The sequence below is a fragment of the Fulmarus glacialis genome, unplaced genomic scaffold (assembly GCF_000690835.1).
Source record: "Fulmarus glacialis isolate BGI_N327 unplaced genomic scaffold, ASM69083v1 scaffold30812, whole genome shotgun sequence".
Lineage (NCBI taxonomy): Eukaryota > Metazoa > Chordata > Aves > Procellariiformes > Procellariidae > Fulmarus > Fulmarus glacialis.
In genome coordinates, this window is record NW_009200283.1 from 13,749 (window position 1) to 31,492 (window position 17,744).

The window sequence follows — 17,744 nt, forward strand, 5'->3', positions numbered from 1 at the left end:
ATCCACGCCTGTAAGCAAAGGTGTGCTTTGGGTCCATGAGCACAGTGCACAGTCCTCAGCAGCCAGGGTTTGTCCTCTGAGATGGTCCACAAAGGGCAGTTTTTTCCTGCTGTGGATGTGCTAGTATCCTGTCAAATGCCTCACTCTGAGCATGTCTGGGAATTCACTACCTACCAGCCAGATGTGCATGCAGCTGGAATGTGTTAGTATCAGGGTGCTCTAACCAGAAGGAAGCACTGGGCAGGGGAGGAAGGCTCTCCTGTCAGATGAGTTGGGCATCCCTCTGTGCAAGAACATCTGTAGAGGTCATGTTAGTGAATTACAGCAGTACCTAGCAGAAGTTAATGAGCCCATGCTGAGTGTACACTCAGCTGCCTGCGTGCTGACACGAGGTTCAGTTTGTAGGGTTCTGTAGGCGTCTTGTTATTGTTCTTTGCTTCCCTGTACTGGCGTTAAGAAGCACTGCTGTCCTGTTGTGATACTACAGTGTAATTATCTGTAGAACTCGGCATAATGGCTTTAATTGTTTTTGTTAGTCATGTTAGGGAAATTTTTTTTGTAACAGACCTATATTATTAGAGACAAGTTTTTAATCTGCAAGTCATTGTAATAATGGAATTTACTTTTGGACAAGACTTAAAGGCCACAAGTGTTCATTAACTCAAAGCTCACATCCAGAATTGCCATTTATCATCTAGTTTTACTCCAGTGTAGGACTGGTCAGAGCATTTCCTGACGAAGTCTTATGTTCCTAGCACACTTACGCATTTTGGGAACCTTTTCAATGCAGTTTGCAATCAGGCATGCGATTCTGAATCATAGGGCTAGGGTACTGGTATGTGGGACACTAGAATCAAAAGCATGTGTGTTCCCAGCTTAGCAGATGTTGGAGGGAATGGTTCTCTCACTGCGTGTTTGGATCGGCTGCTAGCTGTCCTGTTAACACTGAGCCTGTCAACAGAGAACAAGTACAAGAAGTACATAAATCAGAATTAATCTGATGTGGATTAACTAAATTCCTGTGTGGATGCTTACTCTGAATGAAACTACCCTTAATCTGAAGTGGCCTTAAACTCAAAAGTAAATTAAGCTGTGCCAAATTAATTCTGCAAAAAAGGTTTAATGAAGTTTAACTAATGTACTGTAAGCTCACCTTTCCATTTGATTGAGTCTTCCTGGAAGTCTATGTGTACCCAAACCTATACTATGCTATTATTAATAGTCACCAAAGAGATGAATGTGTTTTTTAACCCTTTATAGTTTCTCATACTCTCGCAAAGTGCATGCAGAATGTACCCAATTTACATCAGTGTTGGAGGCCAGGTTGCAAGACCTGAACACTGACTCGACAGCAATTTTCCATTCACTTTATCCAAATATGAATGGCTGCAGGGTCATTCTTAGTCACTTACCTTCAAGGAAATAGACGTTTTTCCCTTGCCTGTTAAGTGCGTAGCATTTTCTCCTACAAGTGGTGGTGTTGACTGGACTTCAAAACAAAGGCTTTCTTAATTTGGTAGCAGGCTTTTCACTATTATAAAAGTAAATATGGAAAGAAGCTTTAAAAAAAAACGGTTGAATTGTATGGTTCAGTTTCATTCAGAGGGGTCTCTAAATGAGCTTTCAAAGCCTATGATTTTGTCCTTGTTTTGGGCTGTTCTTGCTCTTGGAATTTTTGGGCAGGAAGGAAGAAAATTGTTGTCCTGTGGGTATTGCATTCTTTTGTGCCTCAGAGCTCTGAGGTAAGAGACAGTGAGTCTAAATCTGAGCTTACTGAGACCCATGAGACTTGGCTAGAGTAAATGGGGTAAGAAGGCAGTGGTGGGGAGTGCCATGGGGGGCTGCAGAGTTACATGGGGTCACAAAGTACAGCCTTTGCCTTTCCCTGTCTTGTTGCCTTTTCTGTTCTGACTGACACAGCTTTTCCCTTTCAATACTTTTTTTTCCCCCTAGTTAATGCCCAGCCAAAACATCTCTGCTGTGTACTGCCACTGCTGCTGCACAAAGGGAGCTCCTAGGCTCTGCTGAAGGAAGATGGCTTTCTGGACACAGCTGGGATTGCTGCTATGGAAGAACTTCACCTACAGAAGAAGACAGACTGTAAGTATTAGCCAGAGGGTTTTCTGAGGTCTAAGTTGTAGCCCTGTAGCTTACTCTTCAAGCAAAACAGGGAAACATCCTTTATCTTAATGTTTTGCCCCAAGTGGTCCCTGGCAGAGCAACTGGTCTGCCTTTGGAAAGACCCGATTCAAATTGAAGAGCGAGGTGGGTGGACAGAAGCCAGAGGGCTTGAAGGTGCTCAAGACTTCTGTCCTGAATCCCAGTGTGAGAGTGTGTCAGAGTACTGAAACACTCATGTCAGACCAGACAGAGAGGAGGCACAACTGCTGTGTGCAGCAAGGAGGATGTAAAATGAAAACCTGTGCTATGACCTGCTTGGCTCTGCAGGTGGGGCATTGCCAGACTGCAGGGATGTGTGCTTGAGTCTAAAAGCTTTTGAATGCTGCAAGCTGCAACAACGGTAACAAAATTCTGCCGTTTCCTAATGATAGAAGTGGTGGAGGCAATAGCAGGCATCTTCAATCTCTTTGATCAGGGAGAGAAACCCAAGCCTGTTGCGTAGCTTTACAGCTTTAAGTGGCTGGCATGAGACATGTTCTTACATTGGCATGGGGACAAATCCGAGCAACTGATGTTTTTCTACCAAGGTGTGTTCTGGTTAGTTTAAGTGCTAGCCTCACCATCTGTTAGCAGTGTGGGAATGTACCTGATAGACAACATGCAAGAAGAGTTTCTCCTTGTGGTGACAAAGGCACAGGAGCACGAATCCAGTATGGTGTTCTTAAAATTATTCTGCCTTTACATTAATGAGACCTCACAGGATGCTGTAACTCCTGCAGACAGCTAAAAGCCAGAGAAAACTTGCTATTTCCCCTCCAGGGATTTAGGAGATAACTGTATTGGACAAGGGCATGTCCTGTACCACAGGCCTGTGCAGAGGATCTGTCCTGTTAGATCTGACCTTGAGGTATGAGTAGGGAATGTGAAGGGAACATGAGTTACTGAGGTGGTGAGTGGAAAGTGGTGTCTCTGATAAGCTCTCTGAACCCTGCAAATGTCAGGGTGCTTGCCAGCTGGTTGAGGCTGGGTTGTTTTAGAAACTCGGAGTCACAAGGGAGGGGAAGCTATCATATTTACCACTGGAGATGGAGGCAGTCTCTGAAGTCTTTGCTCAGGTGTCTGAGGCTTGTTTTCACAGGACTTGTGTCCAGTGAATTCAGAGCTGCAATTAGTTCATTCTTAAATAAAACCAGACAAAGGGGGCTCATGGCATCTTTGACTTTTCCTGTATACCTCTGTGGTTACAGAGCTGCCAGTGATGGCAGGAATTTCTACATGATTTGCATGTTTTTGTCCTTATTCCAGGAGCCTTGATCTCCCAGGGCAGGACTGCCCAGCTGAGAGGCTGTTGGCTGGGTCAGCTGCAAGGAGTGAGTCTGTCTGCAATCTGGATGTACGGGCCAGCATCCTGACCTTGTGAACAGCCTCATAATTTAGAATAACATTGCAATGGAGCTGGGGAAGGTAGTCTCAAAACTGGCTACAGCTCCTAAAAAGATAGGCTGTTCTCAGCTATTGCCCATGTAACCTAGGCTCTTAGAGCTGAAAATAGTCTCCTCCTCCCTTGCCACTGAGATCTCACTCTTGACCTCTCCCAAACTGCCTTTAGCAACTAGGAGAACTCTAGGACATTGATGGATGCACTAGAGCAATACTTAAACTGGTTAAACCAGGAGGAGATTTCAGAGGAGTTGAGTTTTACACTGAGGATGATGCTTTTTTGTCAGGGTCTTCTGAAAATAATGCATCAGGTTTGAAGGTTACTTGAAGAGGTCTGAGTCTAGCATGCATGTCCTGTCAAGGTAGCTGTGGACTAGCTTACTGGGCAGCAGAGGTGCATTTGGATCCTTTGTGATGCCACAAAAATGCAGTAGGCTAAGGTCAGTGGAGAAGACCTTCCTGCTTGTACCTTTGTCATGATCTTGGATCTGCTCAACTATTTCTGGGTACCTTCTGGCAGCTTCTGTATTGGTTTCCCATCAAGTAGCCCAAAGGGCATGGAACTGCTCATAGTCTCTGTTTCACACTGACACTATTAGTCAATTCAAAATGAAGTCCTGAGACATCGCTTGTTTTTGTGGGGTTCCTATATCTGTGGGGTTTTTCACATTAATGGTTCCCATTTGGGCTTTACCTGAAGATGTCAGGAGGAGAAGGCCACTTAACAGAAAATGGCAGAAAAGTAGCAGAACCTCTCTTGTCACCATGCTGTTATCATGGCTGCACAGTCATTCATCTGTTTGCTTTACTGTTAGGAGACTACTGTCCTTGAGCTGGGTGTGCTGGTGATGGCTCTCTCCCATTTGTACTTACTGAAGATGTAGCCCAGAAATAGTTTGATCCTTACCCTTCTTCCCACAAGAAGTGTGGGCTAGCCTTTGCTTCCCACCCAACCCTCTCCTTGGCTGCTGTGAGTTTGGGCTGCATTGCAAAAGCTGGGTTCAAAGCTCACCCTGACGTGTGCAATTCAAATGTTACTTTGTACTGGATAACTTCCAACAGCACCGGAGCAGGGTGAAGGAGTTACAGGGGGAGAGGAGGTAAGAAAAATCATGTTCAGGGGTCACTGTGTAAAAAATTTCTTTCTCCCTGCTGTCTTGCAAATGAGGAGACACCTCAAACTCGCATGGAGAGACTGGTCAGCTGCTGGTAGCTCCCTGCATTGAAACTGGACCATAAAGGTGGGGAGGGTGGTTGACAGTGAGATGGGGTCATAGTTTGGTTAGTTCTTGCTCAACAGATTTCCTGTTGACACAGTGTAGATCTCAATATGTAATGGTATCCTGCATCATCAGCCAACAGGTATAAATTGGGCATGCTTTGGGGACTAGCCTCAGTAGGATCAGGAGCAGTTTGTTCTTGGCCAAGTGCTGCCTCTGAATTCACCTGCTGTGTGCAAATGGGATGTTCCTCCTTCAACTCCAGGTGGAGCAGGGGTGGCAGAGGGGTTGGAGGTTTGAAGATTCATTTCAGTATTTACCAGGCCAGTCTAGCAGTTGCAGCACAAAAGTGGGCAAGGAGACTTGATTTTTCAGTATCTACATAGTATGAACCTGAGTGAGACATGTCCCCTTTAGTATCTCTGTGTCCTCCTCTGCAAAGGCCATAGTGGATGAAAAGTGCTGTCACAGGAAGGTCAGGAAACAGTACGGGAAGGAACCTATTGACCTTTAGGACCAAAAGGAAGAGAATTCAGTTTGTTGAACAGCACAAGGGGCTGGCCGGGGAGTCCAGACTCTCTATTGAAATGCTACTGACACATTGAGCTTGACCCCTGCAAGCCTCTGGTGCCGCGGTTGCCAGCTGTCTCTCACTACGTAGCATTTCAGTGGCTGCCGTGATGCAACAGTCTTCAGCTGTAAAGGTGCAACTCGGTCAGTCCAAGCTGCATCCCTCCTTTCTCTGTCCTTTCTCAATCTGCGAAGTTAGACATGTTGCATGTGCAGAGGCATACAGTGCTGTGCATGCAGCCCACATGTGGTTAACTTCATGACTGTGTAATTAACCGTAATCAGGCATGCAAAAGGAGCAAGTGGCCAGCCTCCCCCTTCAACAGCAGAGCCATTTGGGCCCTACTGTCCACCCTGGCATGGTGTGGCTGGGGCTGATATTTCTCTGAGCAAGCCAGGGCTTGATCTCAAAAGCAGCATTTTCTTGCTGGTTCTGTAGCAGTTGCAGGGCTGTGAAAGGCTGTCTGGCCACCTTGGTCATGCCGAGAAGCCTCCACAAGCCCAGCTGATGCTGTTCTTCCCCAAACAGTGTAGTGGCAGTTGCTTGGGGTGTGTGCTCCTTGCCTACAGGCAGGGTGCAGAGAGCCACGATGTGTGCCAGAGTGTGGCCATTGATGCTGGTGGAGGGAATGGCTTGTCCTGGTTTCACAGCCACCTTTCTGTCAAGAGGAGGAAAAGTCTGGCTGTGCCATCCTGGCAGCAGCTGTGAGGGGATCCTGGAAAGGGAAGGAGTAGACAAGTTGTCCTAGCTCTGAGCATCTCTGGCCTCTGGGAGCCAAACCACTGTTTAATACAGAAGGAAGCAGGCTGTCACTGTTAATGGCTGTGTGTGTGCTGCCACTACATTGTTTATTGTAAAAACAGAGACCAAAGATACTGAGGCATCTTCCTGGCATCTTTGTTAGCGTGGTCTCAGTGGCGTTTCTTATCCAGTAGTCATACAGTATGTGCATGAAAATAACAGGTGGGAAAAAATATCCCATCCTGCAGAGCCTGGCACTGATACGGGAGTGCCTGGGAGACTGATGCTCAATTTTTTTCTTCCATGTAGGGTTGCCATTTGGTTGGACATCAGCCATTAAGGGTATCTGTGAAGAACCATCCTAGATAGTTTCCTCTGCTGGATCAAGTGGCATTTGTTTTAATGCAGTGTTTTTACAGTGTGAGATTATTTTGAGGTACAGTAGTCACCTAGAAGTCTCACCTCAAAGTTTGCAAGGAGTGCCTTGTGCTGAGTGTCAGGAGCCTAATTTTAGCTGTTAATGGTGTAACATGGGAAAACACGTTTGTGCGTGGGAATTCTCTCTCCCACTGGGAGAGGTCTTATCCTATCTGGCTTGTAATAAGAATGATGCAGACATCTTAATAGAAAAGACGGGGTTTTCCAGGAAAGAAGGGGAGAAGATTTCTCTTTACTTGACTGAGAAAACACTCTGGTTTCCTTCTCCCAAAGGAGGAGAAACATAAGAAGGAGCAGCATAAAAAAACTCGCAGTTTTTCTTTGTCTCATGGCTTACCTAAAATGCGTGTTTAGGCAGCCTTTCTGGAGAGGGAAAGGAAGGGTGTGGCTGGGTGAAGCTCAAGCCTGGGAAACCTCAGCTTGTGTCTTGAAGCTCTAGGCTGGAGTGTTGCTTTGCCCACATGCTTCTATGGGACGCGGCATATATCGGTGAATTTTTCTGTTCTTAATTCCCTATCTAAAAAATGCGCTGCATTTAATAGCAGGCCTTTCTTACATTCTTGCCTAGTCTCTCTAAATAACTGAATTCTATATATCTTTACCTGACACTCACTGCCTATCTGTAGGTACCCTGGACCAGTGGGTGCCTACCTCTGGGAACAAACGTACATTAGAACAAAACAATAATTAGGTATGAGCTTAATCTTAGTAGCTCTGCTTTCCTGATACCAATACACTTCTGCAGCACTGAAATGGAAAGATTTGGCATGGCTATGCACTGTCACAATTTCCATGCCTGATGTGTTAGGGTAGAAGCTCAATGGTTTACCGTGAGAATGGGGTGGAAGTACTTCCCACTGCCTCCAAAATATGAGGCCAAAAATTCAGCTCATTGCTGGGAAGATTCATTGGGAAGTTTCTTTCAGTCAGGGGACAAAAAGAACTATAAAAGGAAGCCAAAACCAGCCCTTAAGCACATCCAGTTTAGTCCCATAACTGGCACATATCAATGAGAAAAGCCTGTAATTCTTTGCAGATTATCCTCTGAAGCTGGAGGAACAAACTTCTTGGTCCTGGAATGCATAGGCAAAGCTAAATGAGGCAGTGCTTGCAAAACTATCCTGGCTTACAAGTGGATTGTCCTGAAACTTCTGTTCTGTCCTGTATTTTGAATATGATGTCTTAATGCTTTGTCTTTATTGTTTCCAGTTCCAGCTGCTGATCGAAGTTGCCTGGCCTCTGTTTATCTTCTTCATCCTGATCTCTGTAAGACTTTCATATCCGCCCTATGAGCAGCATGAATGTAAGTACCAAATACAGCAGCTGCACCCAGAATGGTGGTTGTTTCGTGGTTAGGAGGTAACAACGCAGCTGGCAAGATGCAAAGAGCAGGGGCAGTGGTTGCATACTTCAGTCAGAAATCTTCAGGGAAGTTTTAATGGCTCCTTTCCTTCTGCCTTGGGGATTGCAGTGTGTTCTGACATGTTAATGTTGCTCCAGGACTGTACATTGCTGCTGTTTTTCTTGCTGTTTCTCATTTTTTGTATTTATAATGTATTAGTGGAGAATTTGCTGTAGAACTGTGATAAGTCTGCAAAACCCGCAGAGAACCCAGATCTTGTTTCTCATCGTTGATCTGTATGTGACTTAGCATAAAAAGAAAGCAGTGTTCAGATCTGTAAGAAAGCAATCTCATTTTCAGGCAGTAATGTGTGTTAATGTATCACATTAGGGAGCACAAGAACAATTCCATTCCTTCTAACCGTTGGACTGTCAGCGCTGTATTCAGTAGATTCAGCAGTCATAAGTTTGTGGGGAAAAACTATTGTACTTTCTCTTTACATCCTAAATGGGCACATTTCTGCTTTTCTTTCAAAGAAAGCTTGTTCTTGCTTTGCAAATGACAGTCTTTAGGCCTCTGTTGGTTGCCATTTGATTTGGGAAGCATGACTTGTTTATTAGCAACATGCTTTGTCTTACTGTGATTGCTGATAGCCTCATACTGCAATTAGCTGACTCTGGAAGAGCTCTTTGTTTATCTTTCCTTTGTCTGATTACTGCAAGGTAAGGTTTAAGGCTCAGCACAACATGATTCTGGAGGGCACTCTGAAGTGTTTCATTCTTAAAACGGGTAAAGAACTAGCTCTTGCAGTGCTTACCCTGTGGTTCTTTGCAGTGGCTGGGGCATTTTAAGCTGCTTGCTAGGCTTTCAAGCTAGCAAGGATCCTTTCAAAGCTGAAGTGTTAATGTTTGCAGTTTCCCATTACACTTTGGGCACCGCTGATCCCATGTACTGCCTAAATCATTTTCTACAGTGCTTGGCAGGGTACTTGGAGCTTAAATTAAGCTAAATTCCCTAAATTAAATCTCATACTTTGCTGTGTGACATTTGAATTGCCCTTTCTGACTGAATGTTACAGTGGCAGTAGGAGAGATACCTGTAATATGGATATGAAGCTCAAGAGAAGCAACAAGTGGTCTACTCAGCTAGTATAAATAACTAGCAGCCTCAATAGTAATTTTTCTCAACTGTGGCAGTGCTGTATATAAACTCAAGCCTAGCAAGAGTTGCCTTTTCATAGAGCTGTTAGATGGGGCTTGCTAGTCATTAGCCTCCTTGTGAACCCTTTGGCCTGGCACCCTGGTGTCACAAGCAGAATTTTGAGTCTTTCACTTGTAGCCCTTTTTCCTTCCCATTTGTGTTGACTGATGTTGTTTTGTCTGCCTGCTCCCTATGTTGTCCTCAGGAATTGTAGGGTGTAGGGCATCTGGTAACTTTTTAATTCACTTTTTATAGTTAACTGCTCTCCATTTTTCATAAAGGCTTTTGAGAACAGGTAATGAAATTATTTCATTTAAGTCTGGATTGGTTTCATTGAACATTCACTCGTATGCTGACAGATACGGATGTATCTGTAACACTTTTTTGCTGAACTGTGAGCAGAGATAGAAAGAAAGAAACCTTGAGTTCATGGTGAACTCTGTGGCAACCGTGTGGATGCCTTAAGGGAAACAGGATTGTTATCTGTAGTGGCAGTTATGAACAGCAGTATGCTGTTACGAAATCACTTGCAGGTAATGCCTGATGATAGCGGTAACAGAGCTGCATGCAAGTGCTTTGTAGCCTCCAGATAGCCTCAGTATTTTAATGGTATAGTATTTTTCAACACACAGATAAGATTTTCAGTTCTCTTTTCCTGTTTGAGGAGAAGAACCACCAAGGATTAGGTTGTTTCTGTGGTCAGACTTTCCAGTCAGGATTTTTCATTTCTAGCAGCTTGGCCTAGTCTGAAGAACCTTTTTTCTAAAAACACGGGAAAATTTTGCTAGCTCTTAAGTGATAGTTACATGGCTTTCACCAGCCAGAGGAGGCATCTTGGATTGCTATTGAGCAAGATTGCTGACTTGTGCCTTGTCGAGTTTGACTTTCTTTTCTGTTCCTGTGACCCTTTAAGGTATTCAAAATGCACTTCATTTGGGGAAAAAAAATCTGACAAAAAGTGACTTTAATGTCTGCTGAAAAGCTAGATGTTTGCAGCAATGTCATTGAAAATGGTGTGCTGTTACATTGTTTTCTGTGTAACTCATCTGTCTTAAAATGGGCAGATTCCTGCTTTACTCTTCAAGAAACTGCGTACATCCATCACTGTAATCTAAAAAGTTACCATGAATTCTTGTGTGCCCTTCCTCTTTTCATATTGCTTTTAATAGTTTGAGTTCTTAGCCATGCGAAATAAAAGGTGTGGAGGAGAGAGCAGGTGATTCTCTGGGAAGTTTTAAGAAAAGAATCTGAAAGTCTTAGCATTTTTCCTCTTCCCCCACCCCCCAAGCCCCTCAGCCAAGAAGAACAAAAAACCAAAATGAAACAAAAGCCAGAGAGCTCAGGTAAATAGCTTTTCTATTTTAAACAGAGAACTGGGAACAAGCAGTCCCCTGGGTACTGGAAACAATGATTCTTCAGTTCCTTCACCTTTCTCCTGGACAGAGTCCTTGGCTTTCTCCAGGGAGGGCTGATAAGCTCCCCATCTTCCTTCAGCCATCTACATTAACCAGCCTTGCTGTAATTCAGCAGCTTTGACCTCTCGTCCTCCTGGGGCTTTGGTACCTCCATTGTGGCTGTGGAGGTAGGGAGCCAGCCCCCCGCATGATTGCAGGCACACGGCAAGGACAAGTGGGCACCAGAGGGGAGAGTGTGGATCTCGTGGTCAAAGCCTTGAGTAGCTGCTTTGAGTAGCTGTGAGAGATACAGAGGAAGGGGCATAACCTTCCTCTGCGCTCCCCTCCCTGGTGTGGGAGTGAGGAAGTGAGTTCGTTTGCAGAAAGTAGCCTGATGGCTCGTCTAAGGTGCAGGATTACACTAAGGAAGCCTTTCTTCCCCTGTCGTTGGAGGGTAAGGGATTCACAAGTACCTGACTGGTGTACTGGTGGCAATCTGCCATAAGTAGTTTGTTACCGCTTTAACTCTTCACCAGAACGCAGAATGTAAACAGGACATATATTCTGGGCTACAACTCAAGTAGGTCTTTGGTAGCAAGAGTTAGACTTCAGCAAAAAGACTTGAAATATGGTAGGCAGGTTCCTAAGTGTTTTAGGAACTCTGAAGTTTTAAGACCATCTGGAAATCAAGCCAATATGAGGCAGCAGTGACATACTTATCTTGGGAAAACCGATGTAGGCACCCACCCCACAATTGCTGACCCTTTGCTTGGTGTTTACAGTGTGGGTAATTGAGGTGAGCGGATTTTGAAAACCAAAAGGACTGAATAGAAATATCACGGGTCTTCTTGTGTGGCCTCAAGCTGAATCCTTCTGTTAGTTAAGCATGCAAATCCAGAGAAACACAGCTGGTTAGAAAGCATGTGTGTGCATGTGCATGTGCTCACCGCTGCCAGGCTTTGGAGTTGCCTGCTGTTGGGCACTCCTCAGCAAGAAGTATTGTATCCCTGTCAGTATGGCTGAAAACAATGCTACAAAGATGAGAGTAGCAAAGAGCTGCTTCTACAGGCCTAACAAGTGTAGTTTTTAAGTGGAGGAGGCCAGAGCTACGTGGGGCCTTTCTTGGTGTTGGCCATTCTGCTCTCTCATGAGCCATTTGGGGCAGTAACCAGCACAGGATTAGCATTGCCCTTCAAAGGCAATGCTGTGTAGTAGTGGCTTGTATCCTGTGTTTCTGTCTCCTAACTCTTGTGTTTCTGTTCTAGGTCACTTCCCAAACAAAGCTATGCCTAAAAAAAAACATGGATACAGGGGATCATCTGCAATGCCAACAACCCTTGTTTCCGCTACCCAACTCCTGGGGAATCCCCTGGTATTGTTGGAAACTTCAATGCCTCCATGTGAGTCTGTCTGCTTTTTCCTCATCTCTGTTCTTGGGGGAACATGTGGAAAAGGGATATTGGGAAGTCGCCAGCTAGTTGTGTAACCCTACACTATCGAGGGTTTTGCTGTTTCTTCTGCCACTGAAGTACCAAACTCTCCAGCTACCAAGTTCAGAGGGGCTAGCAGAGGGCTGGTAGGTGTGCAGTATCCCTGAGTCCGAGCAGTTGAAGCTCTTGGTGAATGAAAAGCTCTGCCTGGATGAGGACTGAGTCCATTCTCTTAACGGTTACTCAGAACTTGGCCCTTAAGAAAGCAAGGCATAAGCTCTTTTTTCAGAGCCTCTATCTTTCCCTGGTTGATGAACCTCTGAGATGGACAGTGTAGAGTGGGAGGCAGTTGAAGAGCGGGTTTGGGGGGTACTCTCTGACATATGTCATTTATTACTGGAGAATGTGTGGCAGAAAGCTCAATTTATGGCCAGCTTCCTTATACCCTGCCCTGCTTGCTGCATTCATACTGTCAGGCCAGTTAAGCTTAATGCAGAGTAAAATGGGTCTGCTAGCTGGAGAAGCATGACAGTGTAGAGTGGGAGGCAGTTGAAGAGCGGGTTTGGGGGGTACTCTCTGACATATGTCATTTATTACTGGAGAATGTGTGGCAGAAAGCTCAATTTATGGCCAGCTTCCTTATACCCTGCCCTGCTTGCTGCATTCATACTGTCAGGCCAGTTAAGCTTAATGCAGAGTAAAATGGGTCTGCTAGCTGGAGAAGCATTTGAAAGGAGCAAGGACATACTTAAATTATTGTGCTTCTAAGAGGAAGCGGTTTACAGGCAGCAGGAGGCCCTCTCCATTCCAGTCTTAAATAAACGCTTTCAAATGTGTGGAGGTTCCCAATGTAACTTTGTTTGACCTTGCATTAGCAGCCATCTTTTATTAGGCTCCTTGGATTGTCTCAGGGTGGTCACTAAAGAAAGGGCTTGTTGTGCTGGAGAGGGCAATGGCATAACTGAAAGGGACTGAAGTTTGGAATTAGGATGTAAAGCCGTGTCTGTGGATGCTGGCTCACAGAGCTGATGACTGCTGGTTGTTTTTGTGTTTTCCTGTCACCAGTGTTTCCCGCCTGTTCTCAGATGCCAAGAGGTTGCTCTTGTACAGCCAACAGGACACAAGCATAAAGGACGTGCAGAAGGTCCTGGGAAAACTGCGCAAGTTGGGAAACTCCTCTGGCTCAGGTAACAGCATGGTAGAAAGAGCCACCTACATCTGGCATTTCTGGTCTGGTTAATTCTGTATGTGTGTAGATTTCTGAAATGTACCATAATGGGAGCGTGCGTGGTTATAGTTTACAGCTCATCGAACCCTTTCCAATCCTGCAGAAGTACCTTAAGCCTCTCCTGTGTCAGAGCTTTGTGTGTTCTTTAGCTTCTTCAGTGGAAGAGAAAAGGGATGGTCTGTAATGCCAAGAATAGCAGCTGTTTTGGATGTGAAATTACAATCCTCAGCCCACTGAAGTCAGTTAAAATGCTGACTTTCTCAAAGGATCCCAAGTAGTGTGTCTTTTTGGAAAACACTAGTTATTTTTGCTATTTTGTCAGTGAAGCAGTGAACGCAGTGTAGTTACAATTTAGTGCTCTACCCCCTGAGCTCCAGAGGGAAGTGTGCTGGAAGAACGCAGATGAGGAAAATTTGATGTTGGCCTCCAGTTTACAAACTCGAAGCTGATTATTATCTGACAATGAAGTCTCCATTTCCCTTCTTGAGTGTGGGGTTTTTTTTTTGTTTCCGTATGACTGTTTGGTGTAGGATACTTCATTCTCTGCTATTGTCTGGCAGGATTTTGAATGGCAGGGTTCGAGGTTTCAAAAAGAAAATGTTTTGTCCTGGGGGCTCACACAGCCCCATTTGTAGTGAAAAATGATAATCCTTCCATTTTTAGCTTGCGTGAGAAGATCTGGTGTGCCTTCCTGTCCCGTGCAGATGAATAAGAGACTAGTGTGAGATCACATGGGAAGCTTGCAGCAGAGCTAGGACGTGAAACAGCTCTGGCCAGTCTCAGGAAGTGTGGCAGGTCTTTTGTTATTGCCAGGTCTCTCTGATATGGCAACTTGTTCGAGTTTTTTGGGGTACTCTTCTCTGAAAGATTATTTCTCTTGGCTGCTGTGTTAGTGCTGCGTGTGTGTTGGAAGTAATGGTTTAGAAAGAAATACAGCAGGGAAATAGAGCAGGGAACACAGCCGTTGAGTGTCTTCACCTACAGCCTCTATCCAGGCACGTGGAGCTCTTTGAATGTAGGCGGTATTTTAGTATTTTGTGGAAGTCGTCCCTGGTTTTACAGTTGTGATTCTTCCTAACTCTCTTCATTTGAGCATTGGCTCAGGCAGGCTCCAGGAAGAAAAATATCTGACCTGGTGTGATGTGAATAGTTTCATGTCTGATGCGTCCTGAGCACACTGTTAAAGCAGAGATGGTGTTTTCACATCTTTTCCTGTGTTGCTCAGTACATTGCAGGTCACTTTGAAATAATCTGTATTGTTAGTGACATCTGGCAGATGTGTGGTGGCTGTATATACAGACACGAACTGTGCAAGGGTTTTGTCTTGGATATATAACCCTCCTCTCTCCCCTTCAGGGCTGTGCAGAATCCTGATGTGATCAGATCTGCAGGTGATACTGTGGTCTACTGACTCTTTGAGCATTAGTTGATACTCTTGCTTATGTATAAGGGACACCCTTCTTTGCTGGGCTCAATATCTGTACCACCAGGCTCCCCTCTTTTTACTCTGAGAACTGGTAAGTGGCATCCTCATGCTTTTACCTAAACCTTCAGCAGTTTTAAGGGGGAGAAGACGCAGAGTGAACCCTTTGTGCAAAGATGGACACATAATGAACACAACCAAAATGAGCTAAGATGATTATTTCCCAAGGAGAGATTTGATACTGTTTTTCATGGACCTCTTCAAACCCTTGGTTTGACTTGGTGGTCTTGTGAGAACAAGCTCCCTCTGTCAGAATGACGGATGTTGTTGTTACTGGATTTTACACTTCGTGCCTGCAGTAGTATCTGCAAGTTAACTCTTCCAAGGAGAGTAGATACTGGTGTTTTGTACTGAAACATGCAGTGAACATCAGACATGAACATTTGCAAGAAAACTATCAAAGCCATAAGCTGAAGCTCTCATTGCTGGGAAGGTTGAGGGGGAGGAGTGATTCCAAGAAGCATTTTCCATAGGGAGTATTGTACAAGTTGAAAGTCAGAAGGCTTATGTTTCTCTATACTGTAAAGACTAGCGGACTGACTGCAAAAATAAGCCTCAAACCAGTCATCAAAGATCGCATTTCTATAATAAAATATTTCAAATGTGTAATAAAAAAAAATCAAGCCTCTGTGTCATTAGAATGACAGACTGCCCATTGTTCGTAAGGCTTATAGGGAACAAAGCCTGTTTGTCCTTCTCATGATACGCTCATTTACAAAGCCGCCAACTTGGGGGTCCCTGCTGCCCATTCCTTGGCTGCCTGATTCGTTCTCTGACAGCATGCATAAAACAGCATCCTCTAATCTTACAAGTACTTGTGTATTTATGCTTAGCAGTGCTTAGATTCCTGTGCAAGGAAGGGAACCACAGGTCAAAACAGCTGCTGTTGACAATGAGGTGTGAGAGATGCTTAAATCCTTTCCTGAGGATTTCCTCCAGTGACTCTGAGAACCTGAGACAGTAGTGGTAGATGTCAGATACAAGCACACCTCCAAAGCTGAAAGCACTGCCTTTGTACGTGTATTTCCCCAATTAGCAGGAGGGCTAATTACCTGATGAGCTAAGAATTGAAAACATTTGTAATACCTCCTCTGTTCCAGCTCTGGCCTGGACCTGAAGCCATGAATCAGTGGTGTAGACAGATGCAGCTCTGCAGCTCATGTTTCCCCAGTGGGAGGGACTGTATGCTCCCTACTGTGTGATGTGGGCTCTTCTGGAGTCTGCAGCTCCCTCATCCCTTCTCATGCTGGTGTGATGTCCTGCTTCCACACATGTTTCCCACTGCTGCCTGATGGCTTTGAAACAGGCTTCAGGAGGCGATCTTTCATTACTAGCATACAAATTGAAGTTGTAGTATAGATTTGTTCTAATGCTAGTCACGCAGAGCATGCATGTCTGTATTTGGCTTCAGATGTTTGAATCTGTTTAGAGAGCACTTGCCGAAGTCCTTTCACTGCAAGCTTCTTTAAAACAACCCTCACAAACTAACGTTCAAGTTGTGACTGTGAGTGTTGTCTGATCTGAAATTAAGCATGTGCTGAACCCTGGGGAAGGGAGACTTGCTTAAGATGGCAGGGTGCTTACACAGGTGCCTTGGTTAAAGACAAGGTAGGACACTAAGATTTTGTTCGGGCAGTGCTGTGCGCTCATGCCAACAGGCTTTGTATCTCAGTCATTTCTTGATGAGATGGGAGGTAACCCCTGTTTGTCCAGGAGTTTGAGGAGTGGCTCTTGTTCTCTGCTGCTCTGAGCTCCAAGAGCTCTCTGGCAGAGAGAGGGGAAGGTGTTAACAGTAGGGAACAGCCCACCCTTTCTTCATGTTGCACCTTTTCTGGCCAGGATGAAGTACTAACTGGTGGTGTGAGGGAGTTCAGCACAGGCAGCTGTCACGCTGTATGGGCACTGCTGTTCTATGGCCAGTTTTCAGCAAGCCCTGCAGGCACACAGGTACCTTAACATAATCAATTTTGCAGGTAGGTGCCAGGTGCCTTCTCCTTCCCAGCACTCGTTGCATCTCTGTCCAGCAATGTCACCAAGGTCTTCAACACTCATGATAAAGCAGAGTGCGAATCAGAACAGAGAATCAAAGACCTTGGTGATGGCACTTCCAAGAGCATGTCAAGGCTGCTGGGATTGCCACCTGTAATAGGTTTGCCTCACTGCTTGCAGGCTCTGGATTTGCAACTGCCCTCAATGCCATTTTAGCAGAGGATAAAGTGTTTGCAAGAAATAAGCTTTCCTCCTGCTTTGAAACCGGGAGGTACAGCTTGCTGTTGGCTCTGAGGCACACTTTCTTTGTTTCTTTCTTCTCTCTTCAAGGCTCCCAAATGCTTGGTTCTGCAGTGCCATGGGGTAATAAATCAACAGCAAAATTAAAGCCACCTTCTTTGGTTATTGCTAACGGTTGCACATATAAGCCAGTCTAGCTGGTATTTACTTCACTGCTCTTAGTTTTCAGTGATCCCAAAGGGCATGTTTCTATTTTTCTTGAAACCAACCCAACTGAATAAAAATGGAGCAATGAAATAGGCAGAGGGAAACATCGCCTAAGAAATTGCATCAGATCTCAGGCTATTATTCCACGTGCCCTGCCTTTCCCGGTTGTTTGCTGGATTAGTATTGCTCATGGTGTAGGAGAAGTATCAGCTGGATGGCGTCCTCTGCCAATGTTGCACCCTGCTGCACAGACAGATGTTGGGACTGAGGAGTTTGCAGCCTGTCTGGTCAGTGCTAATAGTGCTACTTTTATTTTAACAGGTAAAGGATGGTGGAGGGCTTGGGGTGAAGAGCAGCCTTGGGAGAGGCTTTCTGGTGGTGTGTTGTCCTGCTGTATGATTATCAGGGTGCTCAGAGAAACAGGATGTTGTACGTTATCTGCTAGATGACGTTAGGGTGATAGCTAACTCCCTCCTCAGTGTCTTTTCCCTAATAAAAATGACCCCACGCCCTCAACTGAACACTTGAATTGATTCTTACACTTGCCTACCTCTCCCTAATTAAGCTGGTTTCCTCCCTGACTTCCGTTGGGAAGGATCCTAGCAAAAACCAGCCAGGCTGGAATGAGGACTCGCAAACCATATATGTCCAGGTAGCCTTCACCCCCGGAAACCCCAGCAGACACCAACTGCAGCAGGGT

The 17,744-nt window shown here is 45.1% G+C and overlaps 1 protein-coding gene across 1 annotated transcript in view; it reads left to right on the top strand.

Annotated features, from left to right (window-relative positions):
• The first annotated feature begins 2,034 nt into the window (after positions 1–2,034).
• Positions 2,035–17,744, top strand: part of LOC104073687 (ATP-binding cassette sub-family A member 1-like) — a 77,919-nt gene continuing 62,209 nt past the window's right edge. The window contains 5 exon segments of the mRNA XM_009573557.1: positions 2,035–2,100; positions 7,741–7,834; positions 11,733–11,762; positions 11,765–11,867; positions 12,963–13,084. Coding sequence (XP_009571852.1) covers positions 2,035–2,100; positions 7,741–7,834; positions 11,733–11,762; positions 11,765–11,867; positions 12,963–13,084 — 415 coding nt within the window.